The sequence below is a fragment of the Ostrinia nubilalis genome, chromosome 5 (genome assembly GCF_963855985.1).
Source record: "Ostrinia nubilalis chromosome 5, ilOstNubi1.1, whole genome shotgun sequence".
Classification (NCBI taxonomy): domain Eukaryota; kingdom Metazoa; phylum Arthropoda; class Insecta; order Lepidoptera; family Crambidae; genus Ostrinia; species Ostrinia nubilalis.
Window position 1 is genome coordinate 18288623 of NC_087092.1, and position 22951 is coordinate 18311573.

Genomic DNA, 22951 nt, shown 5'->3' on the forward strand with positions numbered 1-22951 from the left:
CGAGACTTAGACTGAGGTTTTATGAGAGGTTTATTGTTGACTAGCTCGCGTGGAATTTTGTCTGCCACAGAAAAACTTTATCGCGCGCGTCCCTGTTTCAAAAACCGGGATAAAAACTATCCTATGTCCTTTGCCGGGACTCAAACTATCTCTATGCCAAATTTCATAAAAATCGGTTCAGTGGTTTAGCCGTGAAACAGAGACAGACAGACAGAGTTACTTTCGCATATAATATTAGTACCTATAGGTAGATTACTATAGGTTAAAGCTTTATGAGAGTCGACGATGTTTATATTGTCAAAACTGTAGAAACATAATATAAACATCATCATCAGGTTCAAATGCATCACTGCATAGGTACGGTGTGTAACTAGATAATAGTACAGAGTATTAAAATAAAAAAGACAATGTTGCTAACATTGAATTGTACATTTCTTTCCGTGTACGAGTAGGAATGATTTATTACCTTCGCGCGAAGACACAAGGAAGTACGAGCGCGTGTTATGCGCAAATAAAGATAACCGTCGTATTTGCAAATGTGCTGCGTACATCGTTAGTCTGTTTGCTCGGGTCTAGGCGTTTGTTCGGCTTTATCTCAGATTGCTGGCTTTAATGTATATCTCTACAGTTCCCTGTGTTACGAGTTTAAATTTACAGTCAGACTTCTGAACGAATTTATAAACTGAGTGTCTAGGTCTAGTGTCGTTCAAACATCAGCAATAACCACTTGAGGTTCGGCCAAACCAACGCGATTACACGCGATCAGCCGGCGTGCAGCGATGGCGATCAATGCATTTAAGTCTGGTTTGGCCGAACCTTTGGTCTGCGGGCACAAAACTGGCGATCGACGCTGCTCCGCCATCGCGTCGCCGCGCCATCGCTCGGGTCGCCAGTTTCGTGCCCGCAGACTTACTTTATCTTGATTTGCCACTGTATTTCAATAAAAGAAAGTACAAAACGAGGTAAAATAACCGTTTATTATTACACGTGTAAGGAAAATGAACAAGAAAACCTTTTGGTTTATTATTTTATTAATTATTCGTCAGTCATGATGATCGATATTATTTTTTATTCAAATTCCCTTAAAAGTAGCGTCAAATTATTTATGTATAATATTCAGATTCTAATATGCATGGCAAAAGGGACGTTGTTGCTGGGTTGCACCATCTTACTCGTACTTTAACCATAAAACAAAGGTGCGGTTCGGAGCCTTAGAGGCACATCTCCTCTCCTCTCCGCTCGATCCATTTCCACCGAGGCTGAGCAGAAAGAGATGTGGAAATAACGAATTCAAAACACATCTCTTATTGTCTCCGCTTCTCTCCGTCTTGGTGGAAACCTGGCCTTGCTCTCGTCGCGACAAATGCAAATCTAATCGACGCGCGGGAAATTGCCCAAAAAGCGCCCTCTGCCGGGAGCGGGCGATTATTGTTTCCCGCGCATTTGGGACGAATCAATGTAATTTCCTGCGACGCCCTGATAACTCGCAGACTGATAAAGGCAGGATTTACAAGGAAACATTTTCTTTTCTTTGAGAAACACCTTGTTTAAAGCAGATAAACGTCGTTGTGATGGAGACGGTAAATGTTTGGTTTTGATCACCTAATGACAGTGTATGAGGGCAATATATTTTCTAAAGGTAGGTAAAAGCTAAGGTAAAATAATTCTAAGTAGCAAACATTGATTGACTCGAACTTTGTCACGTATTTTCAGCAACTTCCAAATGTTTGTCACGAACTTAAAAAATTTACGTTTCGTAATCATAAAATTAATAGTCTATAAAAAGGGAATGATGACTTTTTGACGACGTAATATTCTGTAGAACACTTGATCTATTCAAACAGCGGCGCACTAGCACGCGACGGGATCGCTCAGTGATATTATAATGCAGCGACGGGGCGCGGCGAGACTAATAAGTTTTGAATAACAAATTGGTGTTATCTTGAGGGGATTAGATTGAGCTGAGCATAGCTAATGCCATTATATTTTATTCTCGTTCACACTTTTCACGACTCATGTATTTTTTATGAGATTTATAAAGTGAAAAATTTACTTATTTGCCTTGATGTAGACGCCTTGTTAATGTATTTCTAAGCAGACAAATTTCAAGTTATAAAAGCAAATTAAGAGGCATTTAGAATTAACAGGCGAGATTGGTAGATTTTATCCCACCAAAAACATTCCGTAAAAAACTAGCCAAGTCTCGATGGAGCTGCTTGTTTATCTCTAAAAATTAATGAAATCTAGACAAAGTCGTGCCAAGTCTATGGTTCCTTACTGCGATTTCTTTATTATTATAGTTAATGTTGTGTGACTTGGCCGTTGAAGGGTGACAAAACCAGGTGCTCCATGACACCATTGCACCAATCTGTCGCCAGAACCGCTACCCATTGACGATGGAAAATTGCCACTTGGAAAACGTTGATTCAACAATAACCAGTCAATTGTAGGCTTAATAAAGCTGCGTATTTCAATAATACTTATGTATGATTATCTTAATAAAGATTGTTCAACGGCCAAGTCACACAACATCCCAACTAATATTATAAATGCGAAAGTAACTCTGTCTGTCTGTCTGTCTGTTACGCTTTCCCGCTTAAACCTCGCAACCGATTTTGATGAAATTTGGCATAGAGATAGTTTGAGTCCCGGGAAAGAACATAGGATAGTTTTTATCCCGGTTTTTGAAACAGGGACGCGCGCGATAAAGTTTTTCTGTGACAGACAAAATTCCACGCGGGCGAAGCCGCGGGCGGAAAGCTATTAAATATAATAATAAAGAAATCGCATTAAGGAACCATAGACTTGGCACGACTTTGTCTAGATTTCATTACTTTTTAGAGATAAACAGGCAGCTCCATCGAGACTTGGCTAATTTTTTACAGAATGTTTTTGGTGGGATTTCACTTCTTTTTGTAGAAAGTGGCATAATTATTTAACGTCGGCGTCTTTTCTTTTAATATCATCGACATTTTTTTTACGATATTAAACACAAATAAACTCAACGACCTTTAAAATGGACAACGAATCAGAATTGTTTTAATAACATGACCTTAGCGATCCTTACAATATAATAAACGAAATCAACGAAATGCAAATTACACAACATTCAACTTAATCGACGGGGGGCTCTGGAAAGGAAAAAAATCTGGACACCACTTGCTAGTGCTAGCGCCATCTAGCGGTAAGCGATACAGGCGAACACCACGGTGCCGGAGTAGTATTGATTATGAATGTGGTGTTACTCCAGATCTTCGATTTCCCTAGTTTTTATAGTTTTCCCTTTATGTGGCCATTAAACCCTAACTCTGTACCAAATTTCAGCTCTCTGAGTTTATGGGAAGTACTAGTTCTATTTTGATGATCATCAGTGAGTGAGTGTCGTAAATGCGAAACTTTGCTTTCGCTTAACTTCGGAACTAAATGGACCTACAGACTTGAAATTTTGGATTTTAAGTATGTGATTATAGCTTACTAGATGACGAAAATTTCTGCGTTCTGGTCTTATCCAGAGGTTCTCAAATAGGGGCCTGAAAATGCGGCGAAATGGTTCCAGTAAAGATGGTACGGCAGTGTTTGCTTCGCGCTCGACTTGGCGGGGGCACTGCCGTGCCCCCAGATATGTATCAAACCTAGACTCAGATTCCATAAAAAATCATTCAAAGTAGAAGTTAATGAGCAAATTTTAAATTTAGCATTGGTAAGAAGGATACGTTGGCCATTATTATAACTTGTAACTACAAAATCTTGATTTTTAGTGCTTTCCATTGATTTAAGTATTTTAATGAGGTTTCCTTTTCCAATTTCATTTAAATAGAGATGTTTGTAAGGAAGGAAAAAATAATTAACTTAATTGTTTGGATGACCTCACTAACTTTTTTCAGACGCCGCAAACTCAGACGCCCAAAAGTTGAAAATACCAAATTAAGTTCGACCCTTTTCATTTAACAATAAGCTTTTAAATCAACTTTTTATATTGTTTTTTCCTTTCTAAATAAAATTACGTTAATCAAGCTTAATGGTTCACATTCAAAATAACAAAATCTTTTTTCCCTTTATCGTTAAATTAATAATTAAGTAATCTAATAAAACAGTATTCGCGTAAAGTAATTAGAGAACTATTTGAAAATAATTTTAATCAAACTCAATGTTAGCAAAACAGTCATCTAATTTGGACAACATCAAACAACAATAATGAAGTCCAATAAGTCGAACTAATGGGAACTGGATGAGGCTCGTGCTGGCCGTAACTAAATTAAACTGCCACGTTTGTTGTTCCAGGTCCGCCCGTGATGAGGCTGCTGACGCTTCACATTTGTAGGTGAGTCGGCTGAACCAACTGAACCTAGTGTATAAGTTGAAATTCAATTGTTTATATTGATTCTAGCAAAATTCATCATCTTGTAATACAGGAAAGAAATATGAAAATTTCGTTAATGTTAGAAAATCCTTAATTTGAGAAAGATAGATACTTAAAGATTGGTGAAAATTTGCCCTGATTTTCTTGGTGCTTCTGAGTTGTGGAATAAGTGTTTGTTCACTGTCAAATTAAATTCCAACGTACTTAGGTATACATTCTCTACAGCATCGGCAGTGATGCGATAAAAATAACAGATTGTGTATGAAAGCATTCAAACTTCTCCATTCATTCAATCTATGTTTTAATGGCAAAATGGAATGCGCAAAAATGTCGAACAAGTATTTTTTGGGTTCGGTATACTAACGTGTGATAAATAAGTGAGCAAGCTCATGAAGTTCGGTCGTTTACTATTTCATTTGGAAGGTATTGTTAAAGCAGACGCCTGCGTGAACAATGCCGATGAATGTGATCAATTAGCAAGTGCTCATTGACCGCAGCCCGCGGAACCCTGTAATTAGCTGTCAGCAGCACTCGCTAACAGTAGCTGAAAGGCCGCGGAAAATATTCACTTGCCATGCCAACAGCAAAAACTGTTGATGCAAATTGAACTTCAGATTATTTCAAATCATAATTAATAATGGTTTCTTAGAGCTTTAATGGTTACAGTTTACACAAGTGATAAATTCTGAAACCGGATAATGGGATTCGTTACTATGTCTATCCAATATAGCTTGATTAGAATGACAGCTGCCATCAAAAGTAACGACATAACTTTGTAGTAGCGATCAATGAGAGCTAAATATTGGCGGACGTGAAATAATTCACGTCTGACCTACAAACAATATTTTCGACGACTGTGCTTCCAATAAAAATGTTAATTTCGTGTAAATGCAGCGTTAAATTACACCAATAAGTAGTAATTCGAAATCATAAAAATCAAGCTAGATTATTAACGACGTCTCTACAAGGTTATCTCGAGTTACAAAAATGTTAGTGATGGGACATATCGACAAATGTCATATTAAAATTAAAACTAATTTTTTAACATATTTAAGTCAAGTTATACGTTTTTCTAAATGTTCACTATTAAAAACCAAAAAACATTTAATTCTTAAATAAGCAAACATCGGAAATCAATCACGGGTAATTTTTTGGGTATTCATGCTATGAATACCCAAAAATTACCGGTGATTGATTGTTGCTCTAGAAGAGATGTCCACCGCCCTTTAGCTAGAGGAAAAAACCACTGAAAAACACTGATGATGATGACTATTTTACTGTCTTTAAATATAAATTTTAATTGACATTTTTATGAATAAAGATATGAAGAAAAATTGGTTGCATTTTATTATAATTTTTTTCGAAAACTTATCGATACATCTATGTGAACCCTACGAAACGTACCCAGCACTAGTCACATTCGTTTGAAAGCTGTCATTCTAATCAAGCTATATTGGATAGACTATAACGTAAGTGTAATATGCTTTAACCGCCGACCGCGCCTACTGGCCCTGCCTGCTGTGCGCACCGAGCGCGCGCGTCATGCGCCCACTACCCGCGCTCTGCGAATTATCGGAGACATTCTTGCTCGGCACTATGAAATCGATCTATTTGCAGATAGTTTAGGACATCTCTTAAATCAATTTTGCATTAAATTAAATGACTTTTATACATATTGACAATTTGACATTATTTTATTGTTTCTATTTTGATTTTATTTGACTGATTATTAATTTACTACTTTATTATGACATTATTTTCATAATTTACTTGTAATTTGAAATTTAATTGTTCTATTGACATTCGGTAATTTGATTTAAATGTATTGTTTTATTTAATTGACTTGATTATTATTATATTGACATTGAATTAACTATTATTATATTGACATGCATGATGATAACCTATGTACAATTAGTCTTATAAGCGCTTTGGAATATATTCTGTTAGCTTGTAAGGGGGCGTCCATAAATTACGTGAGACTTTTAGGGGGGGGGGGGGGGAGGGGGTCAACGAAAACCTCACTAAATCTCACGTGGGGGAGAGGGGGGGGTCTCGGAAAATATCACGTAATTTTTCCCGCAAGAAATAGAGTAAAATTGCCAGAAAACTGGGTTATTGAAGTAAAAAAATGTTTTTTTTATGATGATAATGACAATTTATTCTAAACCGTCTAATCAAATTAAACAAAAAATGCCTCCATCTGCATTTGTGAACACTAAAGATGCAGAATAAATGTCGAAATTAAGAAAATTCGAAATTAAAAAAAAACGTCATCGGCATCGCTATTGCGTAAAAAATTGGCCAAGTACGTGTCGTGACACGCGCAGTGTAGGGTTCCGTAGTTGTCTGTCGTTACCACAATATAGTTCAGAAGCAAGCAATTACTTCATCTAAAGTCACTATTCATATTTTCTTCTAGGGAATTTTTACTGGTTAAGAAAATTTATAAACATGAGTCAAATGACTATTACTTTTAAACTAAGTAATGTATCTTAACCGTTATAGTTTTCCTTGAAAAAATTCATCCCCACTTTACATGCAGGGGAGCTACCCTAGAATTATTTTTTTTTCAAAATTTTATTTTACCGTTTTGTCGGCGTGATTAATATACACCTTCACAAAATTACAGCTCCCCAGTGCGAATAGTTTCCAAGCGAAACCTCGCACAGACAGACATATCGAAACTATAAGGGTTCCTTGTCAAGACTATGGAACCCTAAAAAATGACATTACATACGTATGAAAATATTATGTATTCGTAGTTAAAGTAACCAATAGTCAAATTTGACAGATTTCAAATGACAAGTGGTTAAATAACAGAAAAAAATGTTTTTATAACAATGTTTAACTTGACTTTTAGTACATTTTTTAACTATTAGTTTACATTTTATTAATATTTAACCACTAGTAGCAAAATTTAACAATTAGTTATTTTAACTATGAATCAAAAAACTGGTCCTAGGTTACTAAACGACGGGAAGCTACGGAACCCTGCACTGCGCGTGGCACGACGACACTGGGTTACTGATTTTTTCATATACCTAAATCTAATAGAATCGAAGCATAGACATTGCAAAATAGGCATTTTATTAAATATCACGTGAGATTGGGGGGGGTGGGGGAGGGGGTCAGGCAAAATCTCACCAAATCTCACCAAGGGGGGCGGGGGGGTTGAAAAATGGCCAAAATTGTCTCACGTAATTTATGGACGCCCCCTAAGATGATTGAATAATAAATAAATAAATAAATTAAAAGTTAAACCTTAACCTTAAAGTTTTAACAACTTACTTTTGAAAACAGAAACACAAGTTTTGTATCGTTGTAAGTTCTTAGCCAAGATATTAAACGTGTGCTTTTATCTAATAATACTTACCTCCAAAATCATAAGTTTGAAAATTAGTTTAAATCTTAAATAAAAATGTATCTTAAATAACTAATAGACCATAATTTTTCCTTAAGGTACGGAACCCTATAAAGCACAACAGTCCTATTGTTTGACGCGATACTTTTGTTCGAAACAAAAAGTGGTTTTCGCGGAAAATTAACCATTTATCGTTTCCTATGAAAAGTAAATTAAACAAAGAAATTAAGTTTCGTCGAATTCTCGTCAATTAAAAAACTAAGTTATGAAGTTATCTTTCGAAGTAACAGGAACTTAAAGCTTTTCCAGAATATTGAAGTGAAAAGTAAATACCTATTGAATTAACATTAAAAAGTTACCCCTTTAGTTATTTTGCGAGTAGGTCTAAATGGTCTGATTATATTGTGTATATTAAAAAAAAATCGAATTGCCTAAGGTGGGTACTAACCCTAGACCCTTCGTTTGCCGGGTGACTGTTCTCCCATCTTAAATTATGTTATCTACGTACTCAAGTCGCAATACCTAGTATATGCCCCGTGTTTATTCCGTAAATCGCTCAAAAAATGTTGTTTACGTAGGCCGTAACGTGTTTAGAACAGCAGCGAGATTAACACACCGTTTATAAATACGGGCGCAACAACGGCTGCGCGCGCGCATCAATCTCGGGCCGGCCGCAAATATTGACGACGGTGAATTATGCTGCTGGCCGTAACTTATAACAGAACATTAAACTTCGATCTAGTGCGTAAACTCCTTAATAAATCATAATTCATAAAGAACTAAACAAAATGAGGATTACATCAACATATCTTATCGTCGCTTGCCTCTCTGACGTAACTGACATTTTGCAAAATTTTCAGGCGATTCGTCTTGCGAAATTGATTAAGATGGTGTAGGTAGATAACTCAGTTTCGAAAAAAATGTCAGATACGTCAGTTAGAGAGGCAAGCGTCGTTATAAATGTCATACTATCATTTTTTCTGACAGGTCTTGAGATAAAAATATTTTCTAAAAAAAACAGTCACAAATTGTGATATACACAAATAAAATAAGCGAGAAACCTAAAATACTACATGATTTACTGCAGTATTTTTCTAATACATTTCTCTAGTAGTAGTAGTCAAGTATACATGGATTTAAAGGTTAAATTTTTGTTTTAAAACAAAGAGTTCTAAGTAACAAAGTTTTTCGTAATCCGGCTGACCGCGATTAATTATACGAAAAGCGCAAAAAACAACGATAGCTACTGAGTACAAGTCAGCGTTTTTTTACGCATGTAAATGAGGCCTCCGTAACTTAGTACCTGTAGAAGCAATTATTAATTTTATTCAGGCCGTAAATCCTACTAATATCCTAATATTATAAAGGCGAAAGTATGGATGTCTGGATGTCATGATGTTTGGATGTTTGTTACTCTTTCACGCAAAAACTACTAAACGGATTTTGTTGAAACTTTACAGTATTATTTTTTATAACCCAGATTAACATATAGGCTATAATTTATGACGATATGTGACAAATAAATTTCAATAAATAAATAAGACGTCTAAAAAGCGCCATTTATCGTCATTGGTTAAAATCTACAGCGCTGGACAAACTATTGTTTTTTGACATTCGTAAATATTTATGCCGTGAAACGCCATCTATTAACATGATATCTAACGGGGGTAAAACGAGGTCCACGCGTACGAAGTCGCGGGCGGCCGGTAGTTATCAATATTCACGTACAAAAAGCACGAGTCAACAATCAAACGCCGGGAGCGGCGCGCGCGCATTTACGCGAGCTTAACATCTATTTTCTCCGCACACTAATGATTTTGAGGTGAACGTAATATTGTGAGGAATGCAACAATTACAATAGGGTTTGCAAGTCAACAATTGTTCATACAAGTAATGTAATGACGCATGTAAGTTAATATTCTAAAAATTGCCTTCCTTCCTTCGATAAATCATCAACCTCAAACCGCTGTATTTGTTAATAAAACGTTTCTTGAAATGACGGTGTCGCACTTCTGTATACGCCATTCATTTAATGACGCATGTAAGTTAATATTCTAAAAATTGCCTTCCTTCCTTCGATAAATCATCAACCTCAAACCGCTGTATTTGTTAATAAAACGTTTCTTGAAATGACTGTGTCGCACTTCTGTATACGCCATTCGTTTAATGACGCATGGAAGTTAATATTCTAAAAATTGCCTTCCTTCCTTCGATAAATCATCAACCTCAAACCGCTGTATTTGTTAATAAAACGTTTCTTGAAATGACTGTGTCACACTTCTGTATACGCCATTCGTTTAATGACGCATGTAAGTTAATATTCTAAAAATTGCCTTCCTTCCTTCGATAAATCATCAACCTCAAACCGCTGTATTTGTTAATAAAACGTTTCTTGAAATGACTGTGTCGCACTTCTGTATACGCCATTCGTTTATCAGCCAGCACTGCCAGCAGACACTGAAGCAGTACCCCAGCCGCCTGCGACTGCGTCCATCAGTGTCCGCGTTTGAGGACTGACAGCGATTGACAAGGGCCGCACAGTGCCCGTCTGTCGACACCATGCTCGCACCCGTTCTAATTCTGTACGAATCGGTTAAAGATAGTCTTTGGACTAGACATGATTTTCGAAATACAGCCACTGTTAGCAAGCGGAATGATGCGATTACATTTAGTAGAATGAGCATCGTGCACTGACCTAAAGTTTAAAAATAATTTTCTTTGATAATTTTAGATATTTGTAAATCATATTAAAATAATTATTTATAATTAAATATTAACAACGCTTCCCAATTTGTAGCAAAAATAATATTCTTAAGTAATTTCAAACTGTTTTGTGAAAAAATCAAGGAATTTTCTATTGTTCTTCGGGCTTAATACGGCTTATCGTGAAAGTACCTACTTAGGTATTTAGCATTAATCGTCACCGCTCGATAAAACAAATCCGATTACTCGACTACCAACATTAATATAATCCCTTTTACTATTGTTCCAGGGCCCCGAATAACTTCCTCGAACCGAAGAAATAATCCGCTCACCAACACAAAATGTAAGTCGCCACCTGGCACAACACAGAAAGCTATAGCAAGCCCACTCCAAGTGGGTAATATTGGATCTCATATAATTTGGTTGACACCAAAAATCCGAAGACACAACTTTTTATTTTTCTAATAATCATTTAATTTTGCCCTGAAAACCAACTTACTTTAACCGTAACTTTAGCAATAACCGGTGTTTTTTGTATGGAGTTTAACAAATTTTTGACATTTGTTAAAATAAGATGGTGCAAGTCAGCCTAAGTCTTTGTTCCCGAATCAAGTCTGAACAGTTGTAATTAAATTGTATTTGTGTCTTTTCATTAATTTCCCTAATTTGATTTGATCTCGAGTGAGAAAACACTTTAGTAAGTACTCACTTCAAGAATCTGTCAAACAGTCGCTTGCACGTGGCGTAAAGTTTGTTGCCAGTGCACTGCCCGAGCCTACTACGCGCTACGCCCACCGCGCGCCTCCACTGTAAACGCTACTGGTTATTACGGATTAAGCCCTCAAAGGGCACCACTTGACATTTGTGAATTCAGATATCAGTTCAGTTATTTTGATAATGTCAGGCGTAATAACCTCGAATAACCTAATTAATTTCGAGTAAAATGGTTCGATCAATAGTAACATAATGCTATTACCTACTTTATAAATCGGATGGCGTGCGGTTTCATGAATGAACTATTGTTTTTATTTATTAGGTATTTAATGTAATACGCATATTTATTTTGTTTCAGGTGAGCTTCTTCCTAAAAGTATCTTCATTCTTCAAGAGAACCAGTTTGCCATCAATATGGAGTTAGAGGACGTGGAAATGTACCACGCGACCAACGAGTCGTACGACTACAACGGCACGTACAACGGCACCTTCGAGAACTGCCCCAACATCAACCTGCCCGTGGTGTACGTGGTCACGCAGGTGCTGTACGCGCTGGTGTGCGTGGTGGGGCTGCTGGGCAACACGCTCGTCATCTACGTCGTGCTGCGCTACTCCAAGATGCAGACCGTCACCAACATGTACATCGTGAACCTGGCTATCGCCGACGAGTGCTTCCTCATCGGAATCCCCTTCCTCATAGTCACAATGTCGCTCCGCTCCTGGCCTTTCGGACGCTTTATGTGCAAAGCGTACATGATCTCCACCGGTATCAACCAGTTCACCAGCAGTATATTCCTCTGCATCATGAGCGCCGACAGATACATCGCCGTCTGCCATCCCATAGCTGCTCCTCGACTGCGGACCCCGTTCGTGTCCAGGGTCGTGTCCGCGGCCGCCTGGACTGCGTCAGCTCTCGTCATGACTCCAATATTCATGTACACCACACTCATACCGACGGAGAACGGCCTGTCCTGCAACATCGTGTGGCCCGAGCAGGAGTTCAGCAAAGGCCAAACCTCGTTCACGCTCTACTCGTTCGCACTCGGCTTCGCCGCTCCGCTGACTCTGATCTTCGTCTTTTACTGCCTCGTCATCCGAAAACTAAAGACTGTCGGTCCAAAGAACAAGTCCAAAGAGAAGAAGCGATCTCACAGAAAAGTCACAAAGTTGGTGCTCACCGTGATAGCGGTATACGTCCTCTGCTGGTTGCCATACTGGGCGTTCCAGGTGGCCCTGATCTACTCGCCGCCGCGAGAGTGCGCGAGCCGCATCACGATCACGGTGTTCCTGGTCGCCGCGTGCTTCAGCTACAGCAACTCCGCCATGAATCCGATTCTGTACGCGTTCCTGTCCGACAACTTCAAGAAGAGTTTCCTGAAGGCGTGCACGTGCGCCGCGGGCAAGGACGTGAACGCGACGCTGCACGTGGAGAACAGCGTGATCCCGCGCAAGCGAGGCGGCGGCGCGGCGCGCGCGCAGGCCAAGGCGCTGGAGCAGGCGCGCGGGCCGGCGGCGGGCGCGGGCGGCTCGCGCTCGGAGGCGTCCACGGCGCTGACGTCGCGCTCGGTGGCGGCCAGCGAGGCGCTGCCGCTGGAGGCGCGGCCGGCCACGCTGGCGCCGCTGCTGGCGCCCAACGGGCTGTCGCACTCGCGCCTCTGAGTGCGGGCGCGGCGCGCCCCCGCCGGCCTCCCGGAGGAGGACACGCTCATCGTCTCCATCGACTAGATCGCCGCGCGGGCGGCCGCGGGACCCGAGCCCTGTCCCGCCGCCGCCGGCCCCCGTCGCACCGTTAGCTTCAGGTTGAGAGAGGACCATCGTTCCTGATTCGTGAATGTTTAAAATCTCTTGCGTTTTCTGTACAAAATTGTGTGTGAGTTGAAACGGTTGATTCGGCCTAGGGTTGTAACGATGAATTTATTAAGGTGTAATTTTTTTATCGCAAGGCGACTCCTAAGGTTTACTGTTTGTATACCATTAATTATGCAATTAATTAATTTGTAAAAATGTACATATCGTGTAAATATTCATACAAATAATTGTCATTACTATATGTCACAAGTTGTAATAAAATTACTTTCGTGAAAATTGATGTTGGTTCATTTTTAATTTATAATTTTAAGCTGTTGTTAACGCCATCTATCGGCTACATACAAATACATGCTAACGCCATCTATCGACACATTCTGCACATATAACACACATGAAGTTGGTTACGAGCAAGGAGCCTGGAAAGGAGCGCGGGGGCGGCCTGCGTCAACTTCACTCGATTACTACCAGCGAAATACGAACTCACAAACGGTTGTAAATTAATTTTCAAAGTAGGTAATCTAAATAAATAATACTCGTAAGTTTTATTCAACCCAAAAAGTCGAGCGTTTTACATAAACGTCGAAACAGCTGTACTTATTCGTAATTGAGATTGGCACCACTTCGGGACAATATCGGCTGATGCTGACAAGAGTGCAAGCTCAGGTTCCTAATTTACAAAAGCCTATTTGCAGAAAATTAAATGACTTCAACCCTAACAAATAGAAACTAGTGGGATATAAAAAATAGGGTAAGTGCACATAAGAAGGGTCTCAGCAAACGAGAGATCCATAAGTCAAACGTTCGGTGTCTATATTCTAAACACCGGCTATTTCAGTTGCGTCAGTAACACAAACAAGACTTTCCTCAGGAATGCGACTGATGAATAAGTGCTAAACTCTGTTATCCGCACGTCACTCACTCGGGGAATAAAGAATTTTTACAGCGGTTATATTTAGACAAAAAATAATAATTAGGCAGTAAGACATTACTAAAACGCAGAATAAAGGTAGATAGTCCAGTCATTTAAGCTTAAATTATGTAAGAATCTCGGAATTCGAGATACCCAGCTGTAAGTCTGTAAATACTTGTATATTGACACCCTAAAAGTTGTCTCAAAACCTACATATGGTAGGGTGTAAGCAACTATTAAATTTGAAGGTCAAAGGTCACAAAAATCGTTTTTTTGCGCTTTTTTTGGAAATATCTCATTTACTATGGGTTTTTTCGAGATAGAGGGCGGCCGCTAGTACTTATAATAAATCTGTAGAGAGGTCAATTCTATACATGAAATATATTTTCAAAATAACTATCAGGGGGTGATTAGTGATCGATACTGATGCCAAAAATGCAATCAGTAAAATTTTTGTCTGTCTGTCTGTCCGTCTGTATGTTCCTTATAGAAACAAAAACTACTCGACGGATTTTAACGAAACTTGGTACAATTATTCTTCATACACCTGGGCAGGTTATAGTATACTTAGGAATTCCCACGAGAACAGGAATTAGCGGGAAAATCCTTTTGTATGAAAAATCTAAACGCTTAACGGAAGTTAGACGCTTGAAATTTGGCATGTAGGTACCTTAGTAAACTTAAAGCTTATTTACAACAAGGAATTCCCGAAATTCCCACGGGAATTAGCGGGAAAATCCTTTTGTATGAAAAATCTAAACCGCTTAAGTTGACCTGAAGTGATGCAGTGACCGCGCGCTCTCCGCCCTCTATCTCGAAAACGGTTCACCGTAAAAAAATTTTTTTGAACAAAATTTGTAGAGAATTTAGTATTCTACAATATTGATAATAAATACAAATAGCAAAAAACCCATAGGAAATGAGATATTTCTAAAAAAAGCGCAAAAAACCGATTTTTGTGACCGTTGACCTTGAAATTTAATAGTTGCTTACACCCTACCATATGTAGGTTTTGAGACAACTTTTAGGGTGTCAATATACACGTATTTACAGACTTACAGCTGGGTATCTCGAATTCCGAGGTGAACTTACTATAATGACTGGACTAAGAATGGAATATTGAGGAACATGCTTGTAAATTATCTCAAATATATCATCGAAAAATTCAGATCACATTATCTGGGTATGATACAATAAAAAATAAAAAAGCAACCTAGGTACAAGTAGGTAAATATTAAAAAACGATAAACTAAAACCAATTTACTTAGCTTTAGATTAGTAAACTGTTTGCATAAGCAAATATAAGGCAAATCTCGGCTCTTTATTAGGTAAGATATGAATTTACTCATACTCACTTAGCAACGAAGATAATTTCAAAATGAAATAGTTATGTTTATTACCCCGCGAGTAGTCGAGCAAGTTTATTAATTACATATTTTATTCAGCTCCATACACTTAGGTACCTAAGGTGCAGCAGGTTAATTGATACTCAAATTTCTACTGCTGCTTTATCTAATACTCGTAGAAAGAAATTTACAAAAAACATTTAATTTAGATAACTTAATTATGTGACAGAACTCGAAACAACGATCGGTCATTTCGTTACCTGGATTGGTCCTGTAAGAAGAGTTGTTGTATTGTGGTAACAGAAAGAACTTGTATCATTAACGTATTTTACATCACTCTCTAGGTGGGTTAATAGACATGTACCTACCAGGTATTTTTAAGTAGGTACATAATTTAAAAGTCATTCAAGAAATTAATTACACGTGTGCGATTCCCGATTCTACGTATTTCTGAACCACTCGAACGCTGCGGCAGCACGAGAGGGCTCGACCCTTCGAGTCGAAATAAGCTTTCCAAATCAGCGTTTTAAGGAATGGTTAGGTGAATTGTATGAGATTTAGAATTCAAACGACTTCATAATTATTCTCCTGCCATACACTCTTAATCCTTACTAATGAGAGGCTCATGCGGCGACGTAATGGAGACGAAGTGACTTCTCAAAACTGGCCATAATGGAGGCCAAAAAGAAAAGCGTCGAGGGGCGAGTCATGCTCCGTGATCCTTCATGGTTTGACAGCGTAAGTATACTCTGACGTGTAAAGTAACCCCTCATTATAAGAAACAAAGCGTACAGGTTCGATTCCCACGCATTACAAAATATCAAGCACACGACAAATTAACATAGGTATCTATCTTTGTAAATGTCGTGGAATGTCACGATAAAATTATATCGTGTCTTCCTGATCCAAATTAATTGTAATATTACGATTATCCCTAACGTAAAAGGAGTATAAATCAATCTCCGAGCGATGATGACTGGCGCATACATTAGGCTAAACCCGAAAATTCTTCAACGCACGCAAATGTGTTGCGTACTGCGGCATACATAGATTCGTAAAATAATAAGTAAAGGCTGTTCTGCATGAAAATGTTTTAAGTTTGTAGAATTTGTGAGAAAGCCACTGATGCCCTTGCTTTATGCAAAGCGTCGTTATGCTTATGACTGTCCAGCTCTACATTAGCATACAAATAGCCGGAGCCTTGCCGAATGAATATGCTCCCCGGCCAATATCCAGAAATTCCAGAATAACGCCGGCGAAGCCGTCATATCCAGCCTCCTTTTCAGTCTGTCTAGACTGAAGTTAATAAACGTCTACTCGTTTTCTCCCCAATCTTATAATAAGGACTCAAGTTTAAGTGGCCAGGACAATAAGTTAGTTTCAATTTTTATAAAAGCTTGTTACGAGCATATGCTCAGTTGTGCTGATCATTTCAAACAGCTTGGATAACATTTAAAATTAAAAAATATGAACTTAATACTTAGAATAAGCCCCTGCCATACGTTTAAAAATGACATAAATAAAAACACAAATAACTTAAGAACGGAACATACCACTACCTACTTATTTTGTACAACAAAATTAAAACCAACTGGCTTTTAAGGCTGAGAATCATAATAAACAAGAGAGAGACGAATAATTATTAATAAATAGTCCATTCGACCGGCAAATATTCCGTCGCAAGCACGAGCGAAGTCGGGAAAGTTGGAAAATGAGTAAAGTTGAGGCGTCACGTATGAAATGTATAATCATAGCACAGCGGACAATGGTGCAGTGGGGCCGCACTCCGGCTTCATGACGTCACCACATGAAGTGATTTGGAGGCTAGTGGTAAGTGAAGTTTAAACAAGACTAGATTTTTTACGCCAGATTTAATAAGTATGAGTATTAATAAAAACATGCCTATGTCTTGTTAGGTAAATTCATAGTTAATAAAATTCTAGCGTTAAGAGTTTTCTCAATCTAAATTTTAAATAACTTGAAGAAATCAAATTGTGGGTTCGATTCCCACCTTAGCCGGTTATATTTTTTCAAGTTATTATAATTTTACTACTGATATGAGCTACTGCATGGAACTCCAATGTGCTGCTAGTCTAGTTTGAAATACGCTAAACCTCCAGCGGGGACCGGTAGGTATGGTCTCCGGAATGATTGCACGCGGCCGTGTGCGTACTTGATTGGCGAAGTTAAGCGATTCATGTTGGGGCCAGACTCCGACTCTATTGGTCTATGCTATAGCAAACTCGTACACTGAATTACTTCACCCTGTTACCTGTATTTCGATCATACAGATTATAAATAAGCCACATTTATTAACCCATCACATTTAATTTCATAAACTTATCCCATGCTTTTTAAGCTTCTACGTTACGTTAATCCCCGAGTTTATTAATAGCAAAACGTATTTTAGCATAAATTAATTTCTGTTGAATTTTTCGATGGGTTCCGTCCATCACGGAGTCATCACAATGGATAGCTAGTGCTGTCAATTTTTATTCTACGATAAAGCAGAGATATTGTTTGTACAGTTATACATAATTATTATGTATACGAGGAGACTTCAAGAACTTCTCAACAAAAAGTCTTAATTGCGGCTACGCACAACCAAATAAAATCCAAAGTGATTTGAATTTGACAGCTCATCTGACAATCGCGAATCAAAACTGAAAAACTATGAAAATATTCTATTTAAAAATAGAATTAGCAAAATAAAAACATTAGGAAATGTTTAATTAAAATAGTTTAAATACATAGATTCCTCGTCAATACGAAACCACAAAGCAATTAGCGCCATCGATTAGAAATTACTTTCTAATCATGCCAATAGATGTCGTTAGTGGTATCTAAAAATCGAATATTGAGCAAGGAAATCAATTTGCAAGACAGCTGAGATGCAATGTTACAATCCCTACCGTAATTCTTTCTACCAGTCAAGTAATCATAGATAGATTAATGTATACGATCGTTATGTGTCTTAATTTTATAGCAGTTTCGATAGTCACTCATCCGGTGGAGGAACAACCCTAGAGGCAGAAAAATCAGCGCTCCCATTAATTTTATATCAAAAACTGGTCAGCATAATTTTGTTCCATCATGGAAAAAATTAAATTTACAATGCCGTAGCTTATAATGAGTTAAGTTTTCTGCTTGACTGAACGTAAGGTTGTAATTAAAAAGTAACGGCTCTGTCCAAATTATACCGGAATTTACGCTTAATGATAGGTAAAAGGTATATTTAATATTTTACTCGTATTTTATTTTATCCTTATCAAAAATCTTTTGTTAAAAAAAGAACAAAATTAAATAACCCTACCTCAAGCAAACGCTCCGCGTCGCACAGTAGTTTGATTTTAAAAATAGGTGGACATACGATCGAAAGTCATAATTTCACCGAAACAAAAATTGTTTTGGATAGCATTTTGAATGCTGATCAACATTTGTCATTATGCATTTTTCGATAAAACGAGCCTTTCATGCTTAAAAAAAATATATGACAAGAAAATTTGTATGGAGAAAAATCTTTTTTATTTTTTTTCTGGCTACTGTTGCAAACTGTAGCGGTCAAACCTTATGTAGTCGTAAGTACCTATGGTGCCTAACATTACTACATAAATACTTTTTGCGGGCACGCGCGGCCAAGCGAGTAATGGACATGCAAAATTTTAAATATTTTTATTTATTCATTATTGATTTTAATGCACTTAAAGTAATTATTAATAGATAAATATACTTAGTCTAACTTACTACAGCCCCCTATTACCTCATTTCACGCTAAAACCTTTCAAACTAGAACCTAAGTTTGTAGGTACTAGGTAGTCTAAGTTGTTTTTATTGTCATTATAATATTCACTACTGGTCTACTGGTTATCGTGTAAGATAGATTAAGTAGATATCAACCCTTTACCTAGGTATATACCTACTTCTTGGCACTTATAATACCGACATACATGATTAAAAAAAGTCTTCAAGCAAGAACCCTTGACTTCAATGCTTATCTTTCATAAGCATTGAAGTCAAGGGTTCTTGCTTAAAGTTAAAAAATCTTTATTTTTTAACTTTCTAGAGTAGTCCTGAATAGATCCTTAAATCATTTTGACTGTCATAATCGATTACAGTAGGTAGTGGGTTCAGTAAGGGTTTCAAACCATAAATAGTAAACAATACATTTTTATGACTCTCCATTCAGTTAGTCAAATAATTCCATCATAAATGGAAATATCCGTAACCCTCTTCTACACATTATTCATCATCCATCATCATTTCAACCATAGAACGTCCACTGCTGAACATAGGCCTCCCCCAATGATTTCCACAATGGCCGCTTGGTGGTGCCCTGCATCCAGCGCCTTCCTGCTACCTATATGAGGTCGTCGGTCCACCTTGTGGGTGGACGTCCTACGCTGCGCTTTCCGGTACGTGGCCTCCACCTCAGAACCTTGCTGCCCCATCGGCCATTAGTTCTGCGTACTATGTGCCCTGCCCATTGTCACTTTAGCTTGCTAATCCGTTGGGCTATGTCAACCGTGGTGGACCGACGACCTCATAAAGGTAGCAGGAAGGCGCTGGATGCAGGGCACCACCAAGCGGCCATTGTGGAAATCATTGGGGGAGGCCTATGTTCAGCAGTGGACGTTCTATGGTTGAAATGATGATGGATGATGAATAATGTATAGAAGAGGGTTACGGATATTTCCATTTATGATGAAATTATTTGACTAACTGAATGGAGAGCCATAAAAATGTATTGTTTACTATATGGTTTGAAACCCTTACTGAACCCACTACCTACTGTAATCGATTATGACAGTCAAAATGATTTAAGGATCTATTCAGGACTACTCTAGAAAGTTAAAAAATCTTTCATATCAATCAATCAATCAAAATTTTCTTTATTTGTTTAGACTAATTAAATTAGTACTTGCAAATCTTCAAATGCTCTTAAGGAGCCTATACATGTCTCATTCTTTATTTGCCCTACCAGCGCTTCGAGACAAACATTTGGCAAGTGCTGAGAAGAAGCGCCGCAACAAACTCAGTCACCACTGTCTGCCGGTTTAAAAATATAAAAAAGTAGGAAGTTACAATACATTCAGAAGCAAGTTACTTACCACCCGCTCCCGTTGATAGAAGGTGGCCTTTAAGACGCCCATCTAGCACGAGACCGCGTGGCAGTTATGAATATATTTCTTTAGTGCCGTGCTAATTTCTAGGTTAATTGTTGCGTTTTGATACATATATGTATATTTTATGTCAGGTATATCTTTCCTTGACCAGTCCCCGAAGGCAGCGCCTGTTCACAGACATGACGTGTGAACCAGCCATAAGCATTGAAGTCAAGGGTTCTTGCTTGAAGACTTTTTTAAATCATGTATGTCGGTATTATAGGTGCCAATAAGTAGGTATATACCTAGGTAAAGGGTTGATATCTACCTAATCTATCTTACACGATAACCAGTAGACAATAAAAACAACTTAGACTACCTAGTACCTACAAACTTAGGTTCTAGTTTGAAAGGTTTTAGCGTGAAATGAGGTAATAGGGGGCTGTAGTAAGTTAGACTAAGTATATTTATCTATTAATAATTACTTTAAGTGCATTAAAATCAATAATGAATAAATAAAAATATTTAAAATTTTGCATGTCCATTACTCGCTTGGCCGCGCGTGCCCGCAAAAAGTATTTATGTAGTAATGTTAGGCACCATAGGTACTTACGACTACATAAAGTTTGACCGCTACAGTTTGCAACAGTAGCCAGAAAAAAAATAAAAAAGATTTTTCTCCATACAAATTTTCTTGTCATATTTTTTTTAAGCATGAAAGGCTCGTTTTATCGAAAAATGCATAATGACAAATGTTGATCAGCATTCAAAATGCTATCCAAAACAATTTTTGTTTCGGTGAAATTATGACTTTCGATCGTATGTCCACCTATTTTTAAAATCAAACTACTGTGCGTCGTGGGTAAATAGAACACCCAAACATTATAATTATTTATTATTGCCTACGAGAGTTTTTCATTGTTTATGTAATTTAGGTACCGTACCTAACTTTTTCAAATAAAATTATAACGGAGAATCACTTTATTACGCATATAAAAAATTATGTCTTATTTTGTGAACACAAAACTGATACTAACTTTGCTACTTAGTTAGAAACTAGATGGCGCTATAAAATATCTAAGAAAAGAACAATTACCTATTTCATAAAAATAATTAGCTAGCTAATAAATTCAGAGAAATTATGAGATGCAGACGCAGAAGCAATGCAAATAGAAAAAAAAAGTAGGTAACAACTCGATCGACGCTTAAAATAAAAAAATCAATAGAGGAATCAGTATTTTCAGCATTTTAAAAAACTACAGATTTTTACAGGATAAAATACAAAGTATGAATTTAAAAAAAACGGTTCTGGTGTTTTCAAGTACGTAAGAAAGAAGAAGACGAAAGAAATTTAAAAACTTCTCCTGTTTTGAAGTGGGTAACCAATCTAATTCCTCTATTGCACTTTATAGTTTTGGTGGATAGGAAGTAATAAAATCGAACTTACATACATCCTTCTCGTTCTAAACACAATTCACACACACTATGAAGTCACGAGTAATTATAGTTACTTAATATAAAAACTATCTGTACTAAATATTACTATTCTACAATTTTTATTGTGTAAATATTTCGTCACTGCACTTTAACACCACGCGTATCACTGCACTTATATCAATATTTTCGCATTATTAAAAATATGTAAAGGTATTTCGTCCGAGGCGAAACAACGATCACGAGAAACTAGATCGATCACGCCACGATCGCGAGACACCAACGCGCCCGGCGACAAATATCCGTCCACCCGCACTTGTTGAATATTTTGACTCAACGGTAATTTAGTACAGTCGGTTTAGTAAAATACATACAAAATAAACATGGTTTTATTTTAGGATCGATCAAATTGTACGTGACGATTAGGCCATCATTTTATTGCTTCGTAAATGAACTGAGTGAATACATTTCAAAGCATATTTTTTTTAAGTAGATAATAATTTTAAGTAGATGATTTTTAACAAGATAATTATAATTCAGTTGTCGTTTTATGCATAATTATGTAGTCAAGTCAACCAGATGTCCTAAAGCCGTGGTCGGACATGAATTTATCTTTGGTACAGCATAATATGTAGGTAAGGTAAGGGTAAGTCTACAATGACAACGTTATGGCATACTAGAAACTGTAATAGTAATCCCACCAAAAACATTCTGTAAAAAACTAGCCAAGTCTCGATGGAGCTGCTTGTTTATCTCTAAAAAGTAATGAAATCTATACAAAGTCGTGCCAAGTCTATGGTTCTTTACTGCGATTTCTTTTTTATTATAGTTAATGTTGTGTGACTTGGCCGTTGAAGGGTACAAAACCAGGTGCTCCATGACACCATTGCACCAATCTGTTGCCAGAACCACTACCCATTGACGATGGAAAATTGCCACTTGGAAAACGTTGATTTAATAACCAGTGAATTGTAGGCTTAATAAAGCTGCGTATTTCAATAATACTTATGCATAATTATTGATTATCTTAATAAAGATTGTTCAACGGCCAAGTCACACAACATTAACTATAATAAAAAAGAAATCGCAGTAAAGAACCATAGACTTGGCACGACTTTGTATAGATTTCATTACTTTTTAGAGATAAACAAGCAGCTCCATCGAGACTTGGCTAGTTTTTTACAGAATGTTTTTGGTGGGATTTCACTT

At 37.5% G+C, this 22951-nt stretch overlaps 1 protein-coding gene and 1 long non-coding RNA gene across 3 annotated transcripts in view; one reads left to right on the forward strand and one right to left on the reverse strand.

Annotated features, from left to right (window-relative positions):
- LOC135072073 (somatostatin receptor type 2-like) overlaps positions 1-13230 on the forward strand; it is a 144573-nt gene extending 131343 nt beyond the window's left edge. For both annotated transcript variants that reach the window (XM_063966018.1, XM_063966019.1), the window contains exons 4-6: positions 4282-4321; positions 10717-10770; positions 11500-13230. In XM_063966018.1, coding sequence (XP_063822088.1) covers positions 11556-12800 — 1245 coding nt within the window. In that variant the 5' untranslated portion in view covers positions 4282-4321; positions 10717-10770; positions 11500-11555 and the 3' untranslated portion in view covers positions 12801-13230. The remainder of the gene's footprint in view (positions 1-4281; positions 4322-10716; positions 10771-11499) is intronic.
- The window catches only part of LOC135072076 (uncharacterized), a 137253-nt gene that overhangs the window by 62474 nt on the left and 51828 nt on the right, over positions 1-22951 (reverse strand). The window lies entirely within an intron of this gene.